The sequence below is a fragment of the Balaenoptera borealis genome, assembly GCF_965194805.1.
Source record: "Balaenoptera borealis genome assembly, chromosome: 3".
NCBI lineage: Eukaryota > Metazoa > Chordata > Mammalia > Artiodactyla > Balaenopteridae > Balaenoptera > Balaenoptera borealis.
In genome coordinates this window covers 112,564,343-112,587,690 of record NC_138866.1, presented here as the reverse complement: position 1 = coordinate 112,587,690, position 23,348 = coordinate 112,564,343, and the positions used below count along the sequence as shown (strand labels likewise).

General features: G+C 40.9%; 1 protein-coding gene across 9 annotated transcripts in view; it reads right to left on the bottom strand.

The window, feature by feature from the left end:
* Positions 1–23,348, bottom strand: part of ZNF609 (zinc finger protein 609) — a 228,111-nt gene that overhangs the window by 183,225 nt on the left and 21,538 nt on the right. For 6 of the 9 annotated variants that reach the window (XM_082383226.1, XM_082383227.1, XM_082383224.1 and 3 more), the window contains one exon: positions 12,254–13,127. The exons of 2 other annotated variants lie outside the window; for them this stretch is intronic. In XM_082383226.1, coding sequence (XP_082239352.1) covers positions 12,254–13,000 — 747 coding nt within the window. In that variant the 5' untranslated portion in view covers positions 13,001–13,127. The remainder of the gene's footprint in view (positions 1–12,253; positions 13,128–23,348) is intronic. One more of the 9 variants, XM_082383230.1, reaches the window with a different exon arrangement.

Sequence of the window (23,348 nt, the reverse complement as noted above, 5' to 3'; positions counted from 1 at the left end):
TCAGAACTGGGACTTCCCTGGTGGCACAGTGGTTAAGAATCCACCTGCCAATGCAGGGGACACGGGTTTGAGCCCTGGTCCGGGAAGATCCCACATGCTGCGGAGCAACTAAGCCTATGTGCCACAACTACTGAGCCTGAGCTCTAGAGCCCGTGAGCCACAACTACTGAGCCCGCCAGCCACAACTACTGAAGCCCGCGTGCCTAGAGCCTGTGATTGGCAACAAGAGAAGCCACCGCAATGAGAAGTCTGCGCACCACAATGAAGAGTAGCCCCCGCTCGCTGTAACTAGAGAAAGCCTGCACACAGCAATGGAGACCCAATGCAGCCAAAAATAAATAAATTTATAACAAAAAAAAAAGAAAAGAAAAGAAAGTCAGAACTGAAAAGTAAATGCTACAGAAGAATAATCATTATATTGGGCTGGATTCAATCCATGGACCCGTAAATTTCCACTATAGAGAGACTCTGGACCCCAAGATTTCTTCTGTCATAAAATAAGTCTGTACACTAAATAGATAACATAACCAAATCAACTTTATGTGACTGGCAAAAAAAAAAAAAAAGAAAAAGAAAAAACAAAGAACAATGTGAATGGTTTGGGCCTAGCAGTTATTCCATCCATTGAGTATACACTCTGGAGGGAGCCAGAGATGAGAGACTTGAACTGGTTGTTCAGTTATCTGGTTTCCATTGCAGTGTGTCTCCTCATAGTGTAAGCATTTTGCCAGGGTTAGGGTAATTCTAGTATTTACAAATACATATTTTTCATCAATACAGTCCTCAAACACAAGTCAGCTTTTACATGAGACCGCAACTGAAGAAATAATGGTTTGTTTCAATGCTAAAGAAAAAATTGTTCATGTTGAATTTATGAAGCCAGTATGGCAATCTCCGACATATGTATAAGCAAAATGAAAAATGCCTTATGGCATATTTTATCTAAAACAGACACTCTACCAGATGTTTAGGAATCTGCATACTGATAGAATTAAGATCTAGTCTAATATGGTGTATATAAATGTGTAGTCACTTTGTATGATGACTTCTTCCCCAGATTTGCCAATTTTTTCTCCTCCTTTGCAATGGTATATGCATACTCAAAAACCTAAAAAGATCCATCTAAAGTACAGATTACTGTAAATTTTGAGAGCATAGATAACACAAGTATCAGTACTAAAAACCATGTTTTAAATTTTATTATACGGGGACTTCCCTTGTGGTCCAGTGGTTAAGACTCCGTGCTTCCACTGCAGGGGGCTCGGGTTCGATCCCTGGTCGGGGAACTAAGATCCCACATGCCGTGCGGTGCAGCCGAATTAAAAAAAAAAAAAAATTATATGAAAATTGTAGGTTATGTGATTATAATTTTGCCCCAAACATGACATTCCATAATGATTTTTACTATAAGTTTGCAGCATATTCAAGTATGTGTTCATCTCTGATAACAATTAGCATTCTAACTATAATGAGACTTAAAATCCCAGCAGGGAAATACTTTATACTCAAAAACATTTAATTTTCTTCCTGACTTCAAAGAAATAGTATGTGTTTACCAAAAAAAAGCAAAGAAAGACAGTGAACCTCTACTATTTTTGTGAAGTGATGCTGTCTCTTCTTAAAACAGCATGTTTAATTTGAATATGTCCAGAAGGAGACTCAGGAACAAGGTCTTTATTGAATAGCTGCATTATTTTATATTGGAGTGTCATGGATTTCTGGAAAATTGAGACCACCTATTGTCCAACATAAGCACAGAAATACATTCACAAATCAAAGAGAAAAGAAGCTGCTTTTGGATTAGCAATAAATTTAGATTATCTAAACCTGTCTTCTGCTCACCTCCAATTTAAATAGAAAAAAATCACAAGTTGCCTATATATGGCAAAACATATCTAGTCATAGGAATTTTGTTCAAATTTGCTTTAAAAATCTGAAACAATAATTTTAAAATGAATCAGTAACACTGATATGGATGCTCTACTTTAAAGGCTATAACTATCAAAAATTTATTAATTAGTTCTCCTAATTAAGGGGATAATGAGAAGTCAGATTCATTATGTCTATATTCCTAAATGACTGACCCAACACAATGAGCATGAAAAAGGAAAGCTGGAGGAAGATCTTGACCATGCTGTAAAACACCTGAGGATCACATGATATCTAAAGTGCAGTGCACAGCTCCATCTGCAAGTGGCAAAAAGCAAGAACAACTTTAAATGTTCCCTGGCTGAGTGAGTAACAGGGATTTCCAGAGGCTGTATAGTGAAATCAAAGTCCTTTCCGCAACGACAGTGGTTTTTAACCAAGAGGCACATTAAAAGCACCTGCTGAAGTTTTAAAAAAATATGTACATGCTTGGGGTCCCCAACCCTATAGATTTTACTTCAGTAGGGCACTTTTACTTTGTAGAAGCTCCAGAAGGGATTCTGACATACGCCTCCACTTGAGAAGCCTCAGCACCAAGAGACTCTTCATCCAGAATTTCTCTAACCTCATGCTACTTTGGTTGGTATATGATGAATATGTACACCTCCTTTCTACAATACTCTCTGTACCAGTCAGTGCAGAGTTAAGTATTTAACTTCTAAAGAAACATATCAAATAGGAAATGTCAACTCTGAGCTGAGTGGGCTGGAGGACCAGTTTACAAAAAACTTTTTACGGTAAAGAGAACCCATTACTAAACAAAAACAGAGGCCAAGAGAAGACATACAGATGGCCAACAGGTACACAAAAAGATGCTCAACATCACTAATCATCAGAGAAATGCCAATCAAAACCACAATGAGATAGCACCTCACACCTGTTAAAACGGCTATTAAAAAGACAAGAAATAACATGTGTTGGCAAGGTTGTGGAGAAAAGGGAGCCCTTGTGCACTGTTGGTGGGAATGTAAATTGGTGCAGCCACTACAGAAAACAGTTTGGAGGTTCCTCAAAAAGTTAAAAATAGAACTACCATATGATCTAGCAATTCCATTTCTGGGTATTTATCTGAAGAAAACAAAAATACTGATTTGAAAAGACACATTAAAAAAAAAAACCACATATGCATCCCCATGTTCACTGCAGCATTATTTACAATAGCCAAGACATGGAAAGAACCTCAATGTCCATCGATGGATAAATGGGTAGAGAAAACGTGGTGTGTGTGTGTGTGTGTATATATACACATATATACAATGCAATATTATTGGACCATAAAAAGAATGAAATCTTGCCATTTGTGACTGCATGAATGGGCATTATGCTAAGTGAAATAATTCAGACAGAAAAAGATAAATACCATATGATTCCACTTATCTGTGGAATCTAAAAACAAGTAAACAAAAACCTGAGGGCATGGACATAGAGAACAGATTGGTGGCTGCCTGAGGTAGGGGGTGGGGGGTGGGCGAAATGGGTGAAGGAGGTCAAAAGGTACATTTCCAGTTACAAAATGAATAAGTCATGGGGATATCACATAAAGCACGGTGACTATACTTAATAATACTGCATTGCATATTTGAAAGTAGCTAGGAAAGTAAATCTTGAAAATTCTCATCACAAGAAAATTTTTTTTGTAACAATGAAGATGTTAACTGGACTTACTGAAGTGATCATTTTGCAACATATACAAATATTATATCATTACGTTGTACACCCGAAACTAATATAATGTTATGTCAATTATACATCAAAAAAAAAAAGGCCAAGAAAGGATTTAATGGAAAGGTTTGGCTCATTTAAACCAAGCTAGTATTTGCCACTAAGGCTGGAACCCAGTGGTCTCAAATTTGAAAATACTCAATTAGTGTATTTTTCACAGGCACACAGTCGAGTTGTACTCTCCCAGTGGACAACATTTCAAGTTGAAAACTGACCACCTCCTAAAAATCTAAGAACTGCCTTTTTATTTCCTGCAGCTAGTGACAAATTCACAAAAAGAAGCATCTCAATCCTTATTCTTCTCTTGACCGTTTAGATTACCTGTAGTTCTAATCCTTTCAAAAGGCCAAAGTTTGCACTCTTCAAAGATTAACAGAGGGGAAAAAAAACTTTCCAAACTAAAACAATCATGTTATAGCCATTTCAATGCTTAGAAAAATAATTCAGAAGGCTGAAGTATATACCAAAGAAACTGACTTTAATGGGAAATAGCTAAGCAAGAGCCATGGTTCTTCAACGTGCGATCAGCTCTACCAAAAGGAGTCCAACAAACCCTTCCAAACTAACCAATCAAACGATAAAATCCCAAACCTTAATGGTTCCAAATGCTCTGAATCAGTCTCTTCCTGGAAATCAGTAGGATTCAGAATATTAGCTATTATAAACTCATTATTTTCCAAAACCTCTAGGAGCTTCCCTCTTCAAAGTCTCTAGGGATATCCTTTCTCCTTAATTTCACAATGACCTTGCACGTCATAGCTAACAACATTGTAATATCAGCAACAGCTAACATTTACTGAGTACTTACTACATGTTAGACATGGTGCTGAGTGCTTAACCTTCTTTATCTCATCTACTCCTCAAAATAACCCTATGAGACCAGTACTACTATTCACTTCCACATTACAGATGAGAAAAGTGAGGCTTAGAAAAGTTTTAAATATCTCTTTTGCTTTCAAAGTCCCAAACCCTTAGGATTGCTTCCAATTTTAGGTTCCTGTCAGTTTGTCCATAAAGAGAAAAGATATATTTGAACATCACTCAGGAAATTAAAAAAAAAAAAAAAATCATACCTACTGTCCAGAGTTACTTTTTACCCCTTCAAGTTTTTGGTGAATTTGATCTTCACTATTAAGAGGACAATGTGCTCTACAACTTTTGTGTGTATCATGATCAATGGGATAGCTAATGGTAAAACATAAATTGCTGGGCCTTAAGCCTAGAGTTTCTGACTTGGGGGCCTGGGATGGGAACTGATACTTGAATTTCTAACAAGTTCCCAGATGCTATGCTGATGTTGCTGGTATAGGGATCACAGCTTTATAAGAAGGTAAAAGGAAGTAATTCCCTCTCACCTTAGCTGTCACCTTTCTCAGGTAAAAACACTTCTCTACGGAGCACTTCCAACAAGAGAGACACTTAGGATTTAAAAACATCATGAAGAACCTAGGGGTAAGACGGGAATAAAGACACAGACCTACTAGAGAATGGACTTGAGGATACGGGGAGGGGGAAGGGTAATCTGGGACAAAGTGAGAGAGTGGTATGGACATATATACACTACCAAACGTAAGATAGATAGCTAGTGGGAAGCAGCCGCATAGCACAGGGAGATCAGCTCCGTGCTTTGTGTCCACCTAGAGGGGTGGGATAGGGAGGGTGGGAGGGAGGGAGATGGAAGAGGGAAGAGATATGGGAACATATGTATAACTGATTCACTTTGTTATAAAGCAGAAACTAACACACCATTGTAAAGCAATTATACTCCAATAAAGATGTTAAAAAAAAATCTCCAGGTTCTGAAAGCTAAAAGACTTCTTTTTTCCCCACTTCACAAGGGCTCCAATGTCACAAATGACATTAAAGCAGTGGAAATCCAGAAGAAGGAAAATTAAGGTCAGAATGATTGTAAACTCTGCTCAAGAACCTTACCAGGCACATATTACTTCTTCAGTCTGAAAAGTGTTTCCTTTGGGTCTCCTGAGGCAAGAGAAATGCCCAAAGGAAGAAATAAGTAGCTTGTTTCATAACACTAAAAACACAAGGACAGGCTCTGAAAACAAGGGAATTTTGCTCCATAAGTAAAAAAAAATCACAAAATGCTATGAATCCCTATCTTTCCTTTGTCACACTATTCTCCATCTCAAAAGAGCTATTCCTCTTACTGAAGACTGACCCAAACTCTATACTTTCTTAGGCAGCTTAAATATTGACTATGTCAATGTCATCTAGGATGAACAACTTCAGAGAATAGGATTTGTTAAAAATGTCTCCTCAGCCAGCCTGGGAAGCTTCATACTTGGGTGGGTGCTCTCAACCGTGACTAACCTGTACCTAGAGAAATATATTTTAAAATATTAATATGGCCTAGCACTTTCCTGATGGTAATCCTTCCAGGCCCATCCCAATGGCACAACTGGGAAATTAACTGAAGAGAAAAGCAATCTCCTCTCTGCTCTCTACTTTCAGATGCTCCTCCTCTACAGCTTTGCCATGCACAGACTCATTTCTATACATATACACTGAGATAGAACATTCGCACACCCACAAATAACTCTCGGCAGGAACCAAAAATCAAAGCCTAACCCCAACGTTTTTAAGTGAGCAAGTCCAATTTCCTTCTTTGTAGCCCTTGACACATGCTGGCTGGGAGCCGTCTGGATTTTTTTCTGCCTTGTTCCTGCACCAGAAGGCTCTGCACTGCAGGTCAGGGGATGATAAGGAAATGAACAGTGTAATTTCCAAGGCCTCTGAACACAGCCCTGTCAGCAGCTCTGGAGGCGGGTTACTCAAGCATGGCCTGAAGAGTGAAAACCACAGAGAGGAGGGCTCAGACAGCCAGCAGTGGCAGGATCTCAGCTGTGCATGTTACTGCCACCTCCAGCCTGAAAGCCCAAGCCCTGCTGCCTCCCTGGATGAGCTCTGTTGGTAAAAGCTCTTACACCCAAATGGCAAAAATACAAGTTCACGCTGGGGGAGGAAGATTAAGGACTAGGACTTAGATTTTCCATGCACTCTTGTGCAGAAACAAAAACATTTAGTGCTTCTCCAGCATACATGAGATTGCACCTGCTGGCAAACCCACAGTAATATCTATCCAGCATACTCAACCCCATACCAGGGATATGGCCAAAAAGGAAACTCAATTCATATGAAATCTGAAATTAAACAGGCCACTTCAATATCCTTTGAAGCCAATTTCTGGTTTCTACCTCATCAAACCCCACTATAAATATCAGGGCCTTTAGAACACATCACCAGTATGCAAGCTTCCCAATCCAGGTTTGGAACTTCTCCTGAGAACAGTGCTGCAAGTCTTAGCCAACATGCTTATCTATTCATACTGGGCGTCCGGTATAGGTGGAATGTTGTTATATTTCAGCCCGTTATTGCCTAGAGCAAACTGAGACATATTTCAACTCAAATCATGTTATTCTTCTTTTCTAATATTTACTAAATGCTCCATATGTGCCAAACACCATTCTAAGTGTTTTATATGAACTAACTAATTTAATTTCACAAAAATCCTATTAAGGAACTATTGTTTCCTCATTTTGCAGATGAGAAAACTGAGGTAGCTCAGTTAAGTAATTTGTTCAATATCACTCAGTTAATAAGTGTCAAAGCTGGGATACAAACCCCGGTAGTTTGGCTCCAGAGTTTATACTCTTAACCACTAAGTTATGCGTAAGAGCTCATGCACAGTTTAAGTTTACAAGACTGGTGTTTTAGGTTAGAAGTGGCTCCCAATGCCCAACTTAGGAAGTGTCCACCTTTAATGATGGTTAAAGAAAATTCACAAACATTAAAGTATATAGCAATTATCTGGAGAGTCTTCTGGAAGTACAGATTTCTGGGCCCCTACCCCTAAAACTTATTTAGCAGATCTGGGGTAAGGTCCAAGACTCTGCATTTCTGACATTCAGATGATATGATGCACATGGTTTTATGGACCACAATTTCAGGAACTCTGCTCTAGGTGGTAAAACTGTAAGCAAAGAGCAGCAACCATCGCTGTTCTGTTCACCAGTGTACACCCAGTACTAAGCACAACACCTGGAATGTAAAATGCACTCAATTAATATACAGAATGAATGAAAGATGATAATGGTATCTAACAGTACCATCTCTTTACAAAACAGTTAATATCCACAATACGTTTACGGTCTGCCTATTAGTGATATATCCAAGAAGCACAAGGGTAGGGTTTTTTTTTTCATACCTGCAATTGCCAAATAAAGAGGGAACTGGCAATGCCTCAATGATTACAATGAAAATTTGACTGAATGCAATACTCCAGAACACACACAAACACACACTCTCAATAATCAAACTCAAAGTAGCAGTTTAAAAAGTAATTTTCCCTCTGTATATATAACACAGGAGGTTCAGCGCCAGCTATAAATGGTTGTTCTTTGTAAACATCATCACCTTACCAAAGAAAGTGAAACTCAAAGATCCTTTGTTTACTTAGTGCCTACAATATTAAAATCAGTATAGAAAACAAATGAAAGCAGTCTTAAGAGCACCTAGGCATTTACATCCAATGTTTCTGAGGTAGTCTTTAAAGTGGGAAAACAGAATCCTTCATAACAATGAAGGATTTGTTAAGAATCCCAGAGTAACAATATGCCAGAAGAACTTGGTAAACAAAAACCTGGCTTTGCTACTGACTACCTGTGAGAGTCTAGGTAAGTCACATGACCTCCCTGGTCTCAGTTCCCTCTTCTATAAAGTGAGGAGATTGGACAAGATAATCTTTCTCAGGGCCCTCCTTGAATTACAACACCCGGATGGAAAACAGAGCTGCTGAAGAAAAAATAAATTAAGCTCAGACTTCGTTGTAGTTAGAGAATGCATCTCTGTCTCACATAAATATCAACTTCTTTTAATTTTTTCCAAGAAGGAAAATGCTTGAGGGCATTTGGCTTCAGGAAGCACGGCTAACTGCTAGGTCATCACTAGCTGAGAAAGAACAGCTTGTGAGGGAGGAAGGTGTTAAGAGAGAAAGCCCTGGATCAGAAGGAATAAAAGAGACCTGACCTTGGTTGAGCAATGAGGGATTGCAACACGAGAGAAATGAGATGGAAGGCATAAACTAGGGCAAGAAAACAAAATCAAGGGCAAAGGAAGATGCTCTTAGAACACAGGATATGATGCAAACATGATCGGAAGGGGAAAGAGCAAAGAGCACACTTTAGTTTTGTCTCCTAAACTAATGGGGGAAGTGGTAAATATGTGTATGCAGCATTCTGAGAGCAGCAGAAGCTGAGACACAAACATGGGGAAAGCACAGTGCAGTGTTTCTACCTTCCAAGATCAAAAGCAGCAGCTGAAGAGACAAGGAGAGCTTCTGGCTGCAAACTTTTAGATCCTTTAGCCACTAGAGCTTTACTTTATACGATCTGGGAAAAAAAGGAGTCTCACCTTAAACTCCTGGTTTAAGCCCCAACTCAGAGTCAACACAGATAGATCACTGCCTTCTGTGGTCTGTAAATTCTTTTTTCTTGCCTGTCACAGTGGTAACGTGAGCACTAAGCTGGGGACATTCAGACAGGCACCCTCCCTCATCCTACCTCCCCTTCCATCCCTAACTCAACAACCTATCAATCAAACCAAAGACAAGGAACAGACAGGAGCTGGAAGGCTCTGTCTTGTTTATTCCTCAACATTCCCTCCCCCATCTCTTCAGCTGGCAGGAAGTATGAGGCAGGAGTGTTCAATAACAATTCAGGGCAGCAGAAGTTGCTAAGGGCCATCTCTGGTCTCTCCTAGAACTCTGGGAAACAGCACAGTGAGCCCTGCCAGAGAGAGGTGTGGTGGAGCAAAAGTGGGATCCCATGAAGGGAAATCCACATTCTTGGCTGATTGAAATTCGCTCAGCCATAGACTGAGATACCTACCTTGATGAGAGAGGAGGTCCTGAGGTAGAGAATTAGAATATTCAAATCTCCCTCATTAGCTAGTTGTAGACATGTGACAATTCTGTCCTACACCACAAACTCCACTTGTCTTCTCTCTTGTTTCCAAGGGGTTAGAGGAGTGGGTATGGGTAAGGAGACTCCAGCTAAGACACTTTCCAAATTTTATGAGTTTTCCCTCTTCATGACAGCTTCCAGCTCAGAGTATGTAATTCCTAGATTATATCAAAACATCTGTTTTTTTGTTTTGGTTCTGTTGGTTGTCCCCACATGGAAGAAACATTCCAAACCAGTTAAGCCATAGGCAAGCCCATATCTCAGAGAGAAAAATCTTAAGGAAGTTTTCAAAGACTTAGCTTACGAGTTATAGTATTAATCATCAAACACCGACTCAAACACCTCTTATGCCCAACACCCTGGGATCCTTGTTTCTCAAAAGCTGCTCCACTCCGAGATTCCTAGCCTGTGTTCCCTTTTGCATCTTTCCCTCCTTCCATTCCAGAAACGCTGTCTCTCTGCACAGTGTTTTCATCTCCTAGCAACTTCCAAATATTTATTTACATAATTATTTATTTCAATGGCCAAATGCTTTAGAATGGCACCCCACAGAACCAGACTATTCAAGAGGGTTGAGGGAACAGGGAAAAGAACTGAGAAAGCAGGTTCTTGCTTAGAGTAACATCAAACTGCACAGCAAATTTCCTCTTCTAAGAGTACTTTTCAGCAATTTTATCTTTCCTCCAAAAATAGAAGCACAGTCTCTTTCCCTTTTCTCTCTCATTCCACTGCCCCATTCTCAGTCTTTTTGGGTGACAAGGCATATAACACAGCTATATTATTAAGAAGCACCAAGGTGTATTCTTAGCTGAATATACTGCACCTTTCAGCCCAATTATAATCTGAAGGGCAGCCACCCAACCAGTCCCTGAACCTGAAAGAAGAAAAAGGGTTCTATTGCTTCTCTGCTGGAGACTCTCAAGGACATTTAGACTTAAATCCAATATGAAGATAAGCATCATTAATCCTTTCACCCACAGACCACTACTGGGCTTAGTTAGAAGATTGCAACATGAGTCAAGAGTTCTAAACAGAAAGGAAACTGAAGGCCACCCTCAGAAGTGGCCAATTTTCAGCACAGGAAGAACAAAGGTTATGAACATGGATATACGGCAAGAGTTTACTGGAGCCAGATGTAGGGAACAGTCTAACGGGCCTGGAACAGAAGCAAGAACTCCTGGTACTCCTAGGCCTCTTTAAAACAGTATTATCCATCTGCACCCCAGAGAAAATGGTAAATCACAGCCAGCACAGGATGCACCATGCCGGTAACCAGCTGGAACTTGACTCTGCTGAGGTGGACTGTAGCATCTGCCACCTAAACATAGGCAGACTCTCTGGCAGCTGCCACTGGTAAAAGGGAATAAACCATTGTGTTATTAGTGGAAGAAAATTCACAGCCCTGTTACCAGGGAAGCCCAGATGTTGCTAAGAGTTACAGATGTGCCAGAGGCAAGGACCAAAACACCTACAGCAAAGAAAGTGCAACCTAGCACTGAGAGGACACCACCACCCAAACATACACATCCTGCCTCTATTAACACTTACATATGGAAAGAGGTACTCCCTGCTGCAGCTGATGCAATTACACAGAAATCAATTTATACTGCATCTGCTGGGATCAGCTGAAAGCACAGGGTGAGCAGAACACAGAGCGGAAAATCAAGAGCCAATGAACAGCTCATTACCAGGTCAGCCGCTTTGCAGGAAATTGTAAGCTGCAGAAGTTTAAGGCAGCCTGAGCTGACCCTAGATTCACACCCACTCTGGTCTAACCCTGCAAACTCCATTTACTGAGACATGAACTAAGATCATCTTCCCAAAGGAGGAGAACCCCTTGTGGGGCTGCAGGCACCTGTCCTTCCAAGTCAAGCAGAAGGCAAGGTATCATTACACCATTTGGCAGCTATTAAACCACCAGGAAACCTTGATTCCCAATAGCTGAGGGAGATACTCAGCCAAGAACTATACTTCAGTGGCCAAAGAACCTCTTTCAAGGCCAAACTTTCATAGCCACTACACTAATCCATAAGACCTGATTAAGTACCTCAGTACCTCCTGCTCCACTGTTTACCTGCCCCAAACTGTGACCTTTTGCTCTTTGGCAGTCACCAATAGAACACTTGGCAGATATCATGTAATGAAACTTACTTAACCCTTTTCTCTTCCAGAGACCCAGCAGCACCATTTATCCCATTAAAAACAGCACTCAATTGAAAGCCTATTCAGTTTATCAACTTGTTAAGTTTATCAATGGCTCTAAGGATGAAATGTCAATCAAGCTGGGAACCATATAAAGGTTGATGCCAGTCTCTAGTAACAAGTATCTGAGGTGGGACAAGGACAAGGCTGGAGGTTCTTGACTTACAGAAAATTCATTCTACCAAGCAGCTACCCCCAACAACAGATACTCTTCTCCAAAATGTCCAGGCCTGCTGTTAATCTATCTGTAGGGAATCCCCTAATTTGGAACAAAACCACGTTATCATTACCAGCTGCTCTGACCTTGTAATTAGTCATTACCCACAAACTAATGAGCCTCCCACAGAGTGCACATAGCATTTGGCGGTTAGTCCAGGGCAGTTCTGACTGGCAGCGGGCAGCCAGATCTGGCCACCTCTTACCTTTTCAGACTTGACTTTCTTTAGCGGGCGACACTCATTCTCCCCTTCCTCTGGCTCCGGTTTAGCTCCCAAAGGGTTGAGCGCTGCCCCAGGCTCAAGAGCTATACTCCCAAGTGGCTCCACAGCTCCTGGGTCCACCCCTGTGCTTCCATCATACTGACCACCACGTCCTCCCAAGGGAACTGGCTGGAGGACCCCAGGATCCTTTTCTGAACAAGTCCCCACTCCTTCGCTTCTCTCCTTCTTGCTCTTAGATGAGCTGTTCTCCTTCTCCTTTTTGGAGCCGGCTACACTGCGGGGCGCCTTAGCCGCCTTCTCTGAGCCCTTGGGAGCAAGAGCAGCAACCAGGTTTCCTGCACTGGCACCATCTCCTGAGCGTCCCTGCACCTCTTTCTTGCTAGCTGCCCCCTCACTTGGAGTGAACAGGGACGTCCCTGGAGGGGGTTTGCTAGTGTCTTTGCCACTCTTATTCCTTTTAGATTTTGATTTGCCTTCCTTCCCTTGAGGACCTGGCACTGGGGTCACAAACTTGATGTTGTCTGGTAGTGTAGCCACAGCATTGGGAGCTGGTATCCCCACCTCCTTTGAGCCTGACATTTCCAGTTTCTGCTGGTCCTTTTCCAGATCGGCGTCCAGGTCAATGATGAGATTCCCTACTCCAATGTCCCATTCATCCCCACTGTCGTATGTCTCAACCGGGTTTGCATCCACTCCTTTCCCTCCGGAGGCTCCACTGCTCAAGGACATCTTAGAGTCAACGTCCCACCTCAAGATTCAAGGCTCTTCCTTGCCCCCAGCTTTCCTATTTTCAGCTTCAGCTATGTTCTCAGACCTGCCACATTGGTCAGTATATGCCCAGTGGACAACATCATTGCTGGAAAAAGAAAATTTAAAGAGCTGTTAAAGGAAACAATACAGGCAAAGAGGCTGAAATAAACTCCCACAAAAAACAGACCCTTCCTAGGTGGCTATCACATCACAATAGACAAGACAAATAGACAGGTTCAGTTGTATTTCTAACCAAGTCACATTGGACCAAGGGAAAAGCTAATTCCCACTCCATCTCCCCAGGGGAGAGTACAATATTTGCAATTGCCCGGAAATTCAGCAGTAAGTCTTAACTAGGAATCCTCTAGAGTTAGTTTCCCATTCCCAAGAGACTTATTTCTACTACCACTGCCAGGTGGCAATCCTCCCTCAATTAATATAGGCCCTGGCACATCCTCTAGCACAACTTTACTCATACCTCTTTTCTCCTTGCTTCTTCTTGAACTATCAGAGATTCAGAACATAGTCTAGCAAAGGCTAAATCCCTCTACTAACAGGGCCTGTCCCTACTAAAAATAATATAGATTCCTTGTCATTCTACTGCTGGGCGGGGGGGTGTCTAATTGTGGGTAAGTAAAAGAGAAAAGCAAACAGAACTGGGGAAAAATACAATATCAGGATAGGGACAAAACCTGCAATTAGAGGAGGCAATCCTCAGAGAGGACTTAACCAATCAGCTTCAGTTCAGTTAAGCCAGCCTTATTAAACTCCAGGTTTCAAATTATGTCTAGATAGCAGAATTCAATGTAGTCTTTCTCACTGCCCACTAAAATACCCAGGAAGAGACAAACACACACACACACACACACACACACACAGAAAAAATGTTACCCTATCAATAACTGAACAGTACTAAAAAACCTCATGCTAGAATGTGGGAGAAGTCTCTACATTCTAATAGTATAAGACTGATGGCACTATATTGATAAATACCAGGGCCTCACCACATGGAACAGAGATAGCTAAAAAAGGGGGTGGCATGGGGTGGGTGGTAAAAAAGGCAATTTATACCTCTCCTTGGGGAGTGTACCATCTAGAAAACCTGGCAACCAACATACACCATCCAGCTATTACTTTATGATGAAGCCAAAGATTTCTGTTCTTGCTCACTCCCCTGTTTACCATCTTTCTATATGCATATAGAAAATAACTCTCATAAGATGACAGAGCAGAAAGGGTAAAACAGAGGTGGCACAATGAATCTTACAAAGTAAATATCTAACAGGTAAATGCCATAGATATCTCTAAACAGAGATAAGACACATTGTACTTTTCCACCTGCTCTCTCAAGGCAGTGTCAAAGAACCAGGGTGCAGTTCAAGAGAAGATGTCACCTAGGAAAGCAGAGCTATACCAAGTGAATGCTTGATAGCAACAGGGATGTAAGAGAGAAAGCAGTGCACATTAATCTGCCATTTAGCCATAGATGTGAGAAGAAAATACATCCTTTACGCAAGTAGAGAGCCTAGTGCCAACAACAACCAACCATTTCTGACATTGAGTCCACACAGATCTTACTTCATAAAACGATGAGCAAAAACTGTGTGTTGGGGAAAACATGACATAAGAACTATGGGGCATCCCTGGTGGCACAGTGGTTAAGAATCCACCTGCCAATGCAGGGGACATGGGTTCGAGCCCTGGTCCAGGAAGATCCCACATGCCGTGGAGCAACTAAGCCCATACGCCACAACTACTGAGCCTGTGCTCTAGAACCTGTGAGCCACAACTACTGAGCCAGCATGCCACAACTACTGAAAACTGCGCACCTAGAGCCCGTGCTTGGCAACAAGAGAAGCCACCGCAATGAGAAGCCCGCGCACTGCAATGAGGAGTAGCCCCCGCTCACCACAACTAGAGAAAGCCCGCACGCAGCAAAGAAGACCCAATGCAGCCATAAATTAAAAAAAAAAAAAAGAACTATGAAAAAATGCCACCCACAAGGTAAAGGCAACATAATCTCTGAATAAATTAAAGAAATGATACCTCTGATAATGATCTAGAATTCTGAAGAAATTTTTAGTAAAATGTTTGGAATTCTCTATACTATACACTAATTCATTCAAAAAAAACGTGTATTAATTGCCTACTAAGTACCAGGCACTAAACTAGGTGCTGGGAATACAGTAGCAAATGAGAGTGTATAAGGCAGTGGAACATGATACTGAAAATAATTCTATTATGAGGGGCAAAGGCATTTCTAGAAATGGGAATGCCAACTGAATCTGCACTACAAAGGATTATTAAAGCATAGTTCTTCCCAACATCATAATCTGTCACCTCTGCAATCTCTGCAATTGTGGTGAGGCTTAGAGCATAACCCACGTTCATCTAACACTTACCCACTTCCCTCTTGAGCTGCACTATCATCAGTATGTAATGTAACCATTAGAGCAATCCCATGTTTGTTTATTCAATAAAACTTTCAAAAGACCTTCCTCCAAAAAACAAATAAACAAAAACCCTTCCTCTAGAAAATAGGATGGTAATGGAAGAGAGACTCTGGAAAGGTATATAAAGGGAAGAATATAAAGTACATAAAAGTGTCTGTGCTCACTGAGAGCTTCTGACAGTTCTGCACTGGCTGACCTGTCATATGGAGCAGGATAAACAAAATATGACAGTAAAGAAGATATAGCATTAAGAAGATACTAGGCTGAAATGAAAAGATATGAACTTTGACAAAAGAACCTCATTTTTTTTAAAAAAAGGAAGATGCAAGGAAATGAAAAATGCAATTAAAATTCATACAGAAATCAAAAAAGCACAGAACTAAAACTGTGGAAAATGAATCTGTAAGTTACAAGAAAACTTGAGATACTGTTCCAGAAGGCAAAGGAAAAGGACAGCAAAAAGAAAACAATGAGGGAAATTGAAAGACAGAGGAAGTATTTAATAATACTCAAAGCAAAACTGAAGAGACTAGAACAAATGGGAGAAAAGCAACCCATCAAGGCATAATATATGAATAACACCCTGAGCTGAAAAAGATCTTGAAAAAGTTCACTACCTTTTCAGCAAAATCAATTTTAAAAAAAGCCAAACTTGCAGACATCCTAACAAAATTTTTGAAATACAAAGGACGAAACTTAGGCCAACCTCAGACTGCTCTGCAATATTAAATGTTAAAAGAGAATGAAAAATCTACAAAGAATTTTGAAGAGAAAAGGTTATTTTTCAAGAGTCTTTCACTGAGTCAAGTTGTTTGTCACATGTAAAAACAACAGATTTTCAGTTATGTAAGAACATATATATATCCACCTTGTTAAAAATTATCTGAAGCATTAAAATCAGTTCAGTGTAGCATAAAGTTGAATAATTCTTGTAAACAGAAATACCAAATGATTTTTGCAATCTTAAGAGTAAACTCAATGCAGATATTCCTGGAAAAGATATGAGGCAAAATCAATGCTTGTAATAATGCTGAACCTAGAACGTTCAGCCTTAACATCAGTAAGGAAAGACACTTCCTCAAATTCCTTTTGTCCCAATTCCATATGTCGTGGCAAATTGTTTTGTTTTTTCTAGTAAGCAAGAAATATTGCCGTTAACATGTTTTTTAAATTGTGCTTCTTCTTAAAAGGGAGCTGGAGATGAAAAGAACATCTGATGGTCTGTGCTCATTTTCAAGTTCCACATCTTAAGTGAGATATTCATTAAGTGGAGGGATATCCTAGAGTATAGTAAAACACCAAAAAGCCATTTCATAAGAGGAAAGGTCTTAGAAACTGGTATTCTTTAATCTGGAAAGGAGTTAGCTGAAGGGAGATAGGCTGGTTAGCTTCAAATATATGATGGTTGCAATGTGGAAGAGAGAAACTTACTCTGTGATGCTGAGGGTATAAAATGGACCAGTGAGTAGAAGTTACAGAAAGACAGATGTTTAACTCAGGAAAAAATGTAATACCCTGGAATTCCCAACAATGACCCACAATGCTTAATGAAGCCATATCTTTATCACTGAAAGTAGTGACCAGAAAAACCATAATCACCTGTCAAGCAAATTACAGAATTCTTCTATGTGTGATAGGGAGTAGTCTGGAAATGCCCAGGGCCCTTTTCAAATCTGAAATTCTATTAATGTACCTATCAAAAAGTGCGTTCCCTGGGTCTTCCCTGGTGGTGCAGTGGTTAAGAATCCGCCTGCCAACGTTCAAGCCCTGGTCCGGGAAGATCCCATATGCCGTGGAGCAACTAAGCCCATGCGCCACAACTACTGAGCCTGCCCTCTACAGCCCGTGAGCCGCAACTACTGAGGCTGCGCACCTAGAGCCCATGGTCCACAACAGGAGAAGCCACCTCAATGAGAAGCCTGCACACCGCAACGAAGAGCAGCCCCTGCTCGCCGCAACTGGAGAAGGCCCACATGCAGCAACGAAGACCCAATGCAGCCAAAAACAAAAATAAATAAATTTTTTTTTTTTTTTTAAAAGTGCTTTCCCTACTAGAAAACTACCCAGAATTTCTGAATGACCAGGATGCAAACAAAGAAAACATATCCTGAGGACTGATATTTAGTGGTCCTGATGTTCTATAGAGAGCCACTGTCCTCTAATTTCTGAGTGAGCTAAGTAAGTACCACTTTTCAACCAGGTGACTTCTCAGAAATTCAGTTTACCAAACCCAGCAGGTTTCATAGTAACTTTGTTGGTACCTTTCCAAAGATATAGTAAAAAATTGCCAAGGATTCTTTAATCAGCCTGGCTACAGCAGCCAAACCACTTTCCATCTGCTCCCTACCACATCCCTGGCTTTATACAGCTAATAATCAAACTCTCTGACAGGTCACGGCAGAGATGTTTAATCACAGGAGGTAGGGTAACTAACATGGTAGCTGGAAATGAAAAACACTGACCTCTTGCTTCCATGGCAGAGAAAGTGCAGAATCAGGAGAACCAATACCTTACAGAGACCACAAAGTACTTTCAACTTGCAGGAGCTTCTGGATATATTTTCTTCTCTCTTCTCCTTCTGTCTAATTGTACTTCGCTATTTAGGACGATTCACCAAACTCTGGAATTACTTGCCAGTGCCATTTGTGCTTTGTTCTGCACCTGATCACCAAGAACTCTTCTCTGCGTGGATATAGCTAAGGGACCAAGATAGGCCATGACAATCACTCCTCATACCCTGTATCTATAACAATGAAAGTTCAAATTCCAGTTTCCTCTCTGGAACCCAACTCCATCTCTCAGACTCCCAGCCCACAGACTGGTTTGTAATCACACATTTCAGGTCATTAATTGCTTTTTATTAGGGCATATGCCATATATTACACCACTTCCCTACCTCAGTAATGAGCAAGGCCTCTCTTCCAGGCTAAGAATGAGAAAAAGAGTCTTCACGCAAGGTCTCTGCCCCTGCCCAGAGGACATAAGCAACAACTGACCCTACTTATGTCCAAACACAATATGAAGAAGAATACTTCTCCTTCTGCCCAGATAGAGCTCTGTATCCATCCTAGAGGGCATCAAAGAGAAGGGATCTCTTTAACTGCCAATTACTTATAGCTAATCTGGTCTAAGTAGCAAACTGTCCAACGCTCTCCCAGTGTAAATTTATCTGTCCTCCCCTCTTGTTACAGTTTTTGGATCAATCTTCTTACAGGCTTTGGTCTGAGCAAGTGAAAGTTGTGTTTGAGTGAGTATACTCTGCTTGCGACCACACAGGTCACACACATTTGGGTGTGCGGGTGATCCGTCTGGCTAGCTAGTTCTCACCGAAAGCTATCTGGACAAAGAAAAATATGCTACACTCAATTCTAGGGAAGCAGCATGGTGTAGAACACAGATAACTGAGCTGAGAATCGAGAGATGTGATTTCTGGACTCAGATTTCCAATGACCCTAGCCAGGATGTTAGCCAAGTTGCTTCATTAAATATTAATTTTCTTATTATAAAATGGAGGGAGAATCCATCATGGTTCTAAGCATATTATGAGGATCCAAATCTGAAAAATATGACAACTCAAAAGTATAAAATGACCCAAATATTCTCATAATGTTCTAGGGTCTCAACTTAAAGAGGCCTGCTTCATGGTTATACACTGTATAGAGATCTAAAGTATTTTTAAAATAAAGGAAAAATAAATATTAAAAAAATTTTTACAAATTAAATTACAGGTAGTACTGATATCCATTTGAGTTCTACGAAAGAAAATGGCAATCCTTTCTTCTTTCAATTACTCAGTGGTTTTCACTTACTCTGGTTTTCCATTTAGGCTACTCCTACCTTCAGATGTGGCTCATAAAATCCTACACTATAGTGACTGACAAAAAGACTCCATCTTGCTTCAAAAATCCCTCAGGGCCAAGGTACCAATCTCAAAGCTCATGGTTTTAACATCTGGACTATCTCTTTTACCAACTGTTCCAGTCCAGTAGGTTGTTGACCCCCCTGACAGGCCTTCCAAACTAAATTGTGTGAGGTTCACAGGGTTTGATGCCCCAGGGAATTGTCAATAAAGCAGTGGGATAAAACAAAGTTGAGAGAAAACCAAACTATACCATCTTCCCTGAATTCCAGATGCTACCCTGAAATCACAGACTCAGCCAACCTCAGGTGAGGCTAGTACAACATGTGAACCATCCGTGGTGACTCTGAGCTTACCCGGCTGGAAGAACAGGCACCTCCCTCTCTAGCTGCCACATTAGAGCTCACTAATCAACTGAATTTCCAACTGGGGCTCTAACAAGAAACAATCAACTTTCCTTTGGGTCTCTTCCTTAATTTATTACATTAATTACTGTAACAAAGGAACTGTGTCATCTCCTCAAGTACCATAGCTCTCAGCTTATATCTCCAATGGGGATCAGATAAAGACAGACTAAGAGTGCCAATTTGAGAAGATGGATCCAATTCAACAGGGCTCATCTTACCATGTGTCACCTAAGGACAGAAGAGCAAAAGTGTAGCATCTCCCAGTCCCTCAGTGTTTATAACCTGCATCTCATGAATAGTTTTATGGTCCTCACAGGCTGCTATTCTCAGAGTAAGATTATGAGGCTTGACCTGTTTCATTTCACATAAGCAACTGACACTTCCACTAGACATAGCTATTCAACAGGGCTCAGGTTTAGAGCCTTGGTGTTTGTCAATACTGCTCTGTGCCAGCATACATCTCACAATAGGCTAAACAGCATACTAAACATGTAAATAATTCAGTCCCAACCCTATAGGGATTCATTGGCGGAACTGGTTCACAGAGAAAACCCTTACCAAGGCCTATGTATAAGTAAGCCAAGAAGCAGAAGGCAAAGATCATCTAAAGTAAACAATAAAGCTCTACCATCCCCCCTCCCCTAACAACTGAAGGGCTATGTAGCCCTTTATAATTTAGTTCTTTTCCCCAGAGGTAAACATTCTGTACTAAAGAGAAAGAGGTGATGTCAAATTCTCAAGAAAAAAGTGAATAGTGGAGTTAGCTTAGGAATCAGGAGATCTAAGAAATTGGGCCTCCACACAGAACTGTTGTGGCAGAGCTTTTCTCACCTCTAAAACAGGGAATAATATGGGTCGAGTTCATAGGAATGGGGGAAAGGAAAAAAACCTAAGCAGGGACTTCCCTGGGGGCACAGTGGATAAGACTCTGCGCTCCCAGTGCCAGGGGCCCAGGTTCGATCCCTTGTCAGGGAACTAGATCCCACATGCATGCCACAACTAAGGAGCCCATGTGCCACAACTAAGGAGCCCTGGAGCCGCAACTAAGGAGCCTGCCTGCCAAAACTAAGGAGCCCACGTGGTGCAACTAAGACCCGGTGCAACCAAATAAAATAAATACATAAATAAATATTTAAAAACAAAACAAAACAAAAAAAACCTAAGCACTTTTCAGGAAACATGAGGAATTACCTTCATTTTTATATTCTAGACCTCACCTCCCTTCCTAAGTCTCTTACTTAACTACTATCCTATAGCAACTCTAAAGAGCACACAAAGAAAACTTCTCTATCAAAAGATAGTATCTAGGGACTTCCCTGGCAGTCCAGTGGTTAAGGCTCCATGCTTCCACTGCTGAGGGCACAGGTTTGATCCCTGGTCGGGGAACTAAGATCCCACATGCTGCGTGGGGCGGCCAAAAGAAAAAAAGATAGTATCTACACTGTTAGACTAACCATAAAAAATGGTGGAATTCACACACACATCCCTTAGGATATCTAAGCCAGATTGACTTCTCCAGCCTCATCTCATGGCCACACTCTGTTCTTTGCAACCCATTCCCACCTTACTGACTTTTGGCATTTACCTCAGACATTCCCTGCTCACATCCTACCTCCCAGTGCGCGTGATGATTTGATTAACATTTGTTTCCTCCACTGGACTGCACGCATCCTGGGGGCAAGGGGCTGCATCTCTTTTGCTCACCATTGTATGCAAATAACAGTGTTTAGGTCACAGTGCTCCCTCAATAAATATTCTGGTCAATAAATGAGTGAATGAACACTGCTTTCCTCAATGGGCAGAATCGTAACACTGCCAAGGCTGCCATTTCTCATCTCCATTCTTACTTGAGCTTGATCTGTCACTAGTTATAAGCTGTCTCAATTACCTAACAGTCTTCAAACTTACTAGAACAGAGTGTGGATTCCTCTTTCTTCTAAGATACAGATAAAGGATACAGATTTATCAAAAGTCTAGGGGAAAAGTAAGAAAACAATCCAGTCCCCACATTCCTTAAAAAACACCTAACTGCTCTGGAGTATTCTCAGCCTTCAGTCTCATCCATGCATACCTGCTACCCAAAACAGGGCTAGCCCACAAATCAGGAGTTCTGGACATAACCAATCCCTTGGAAGCCTCGTACTTAAATGTATGATACATTCTATCAGACTTAAAACGTTCAGTTAGCACATTTTAAACATCTATGAATCAAAGGTGACAGAAGTCAGAAAAGTGGTCATGTCTGGGAGGTTGTTACTGAGTGGGAAGAAGCATGAGGGAACCTTGTGGGGTGCTGGAAGTGTTCTATTATCTTGAGCTGGATGGTAGTTATATGGCTATGTACACATGTAAAAACTGTGTTGTACACTTAAGATTGGTGTACTTAATGCACTTTATCATATGCACATTATACTTAAAAAAAAAAAGGTAAAATAGTAAACACCTATGAATAAAAGGACTGTATTACTGGATCACGGTCCTGGTCCTAAAATAGCATTTTATGTGATCACGGTAAAAGGGAATCATGCCATCAATCCCCACAGGATATTTAGGGGAATGGAAAGAAGGGAGGGAAGGAAGGAAGGAAGGAAGGAAGGAAGGAAGGAAGGGAGGGAGGGAGGAAGGAAGGAAACTACATTTAAGGATTACCATGTGTTTGACTATATTGTGAGGAAATTTATAGATCTGTTGGAGAGTCTGAAAGAATGAATAACAACAAACCAAAAACAGTGAGGTACTTAATGATATTAAATCCTGGAAAAAAACATAAGTTGTATAAGAAAACATAACAGGGGACTTCCCTGGTGGTCCAATGGTAAAGAATCCGCCTTCCAGTGCAGGGGACGTGGGTTTGATCCCTGGTCAGGGAACTAAGATCCCACATGCCGTGGGGCAACTAAGCCCGTGCGCCACAACTACTGAGCTCGCGCGGCTCAAATAGAGAGCCTGCATGCCGCAAATTACAGAGCCCACGCGCCACACTAGAGAAGAGAAAAAAACCGTACGCCACAACTAGAGAAGAGAAAACCCGCACGCCACAACTAGAGAGAAGCCCGCATGCCACAACTAGAGAGAAGCCCGCGCACCGCAACAAAAGATCCTGCATGCTGCAATGAAAGATCCCACGTGCCGCAACTAAGACCCGACGCAACCAAACTAAAATTTATAAAACCAAACAAACATAATAGTAGTATACTAAATGGTTCAATAATAAATATTTACTTAACACAATAAATATTGGATACTGATGAAACCAAACATTTGACTTGATAAGAAGGGGAGGGCAATAGGAGTGTATATTATTTATTACTTAGAAATATGGAAGTAAATACAAGAAAAAGACTGAAAATTTTAAAGTGGGTGCCTGGTGGGAGTGAGACTTGGTGTGATGGGAAAGGGTAAACAGTGGATTACTGATTTTCATTAAAAGCCATACCACTATTTGACTTTTAATATAAAGTTCATGGGAAGACAAAAACAAAAAAGTACATGTATTAATCTGATAAATAAAACATTTTAAAATAATTTTATATGGTTATTATAGTTCCATATAATTAATTAAAAAGAAATAGATGCAAAGTTCTAAGAGAGCATAAAGCAATTCCTAT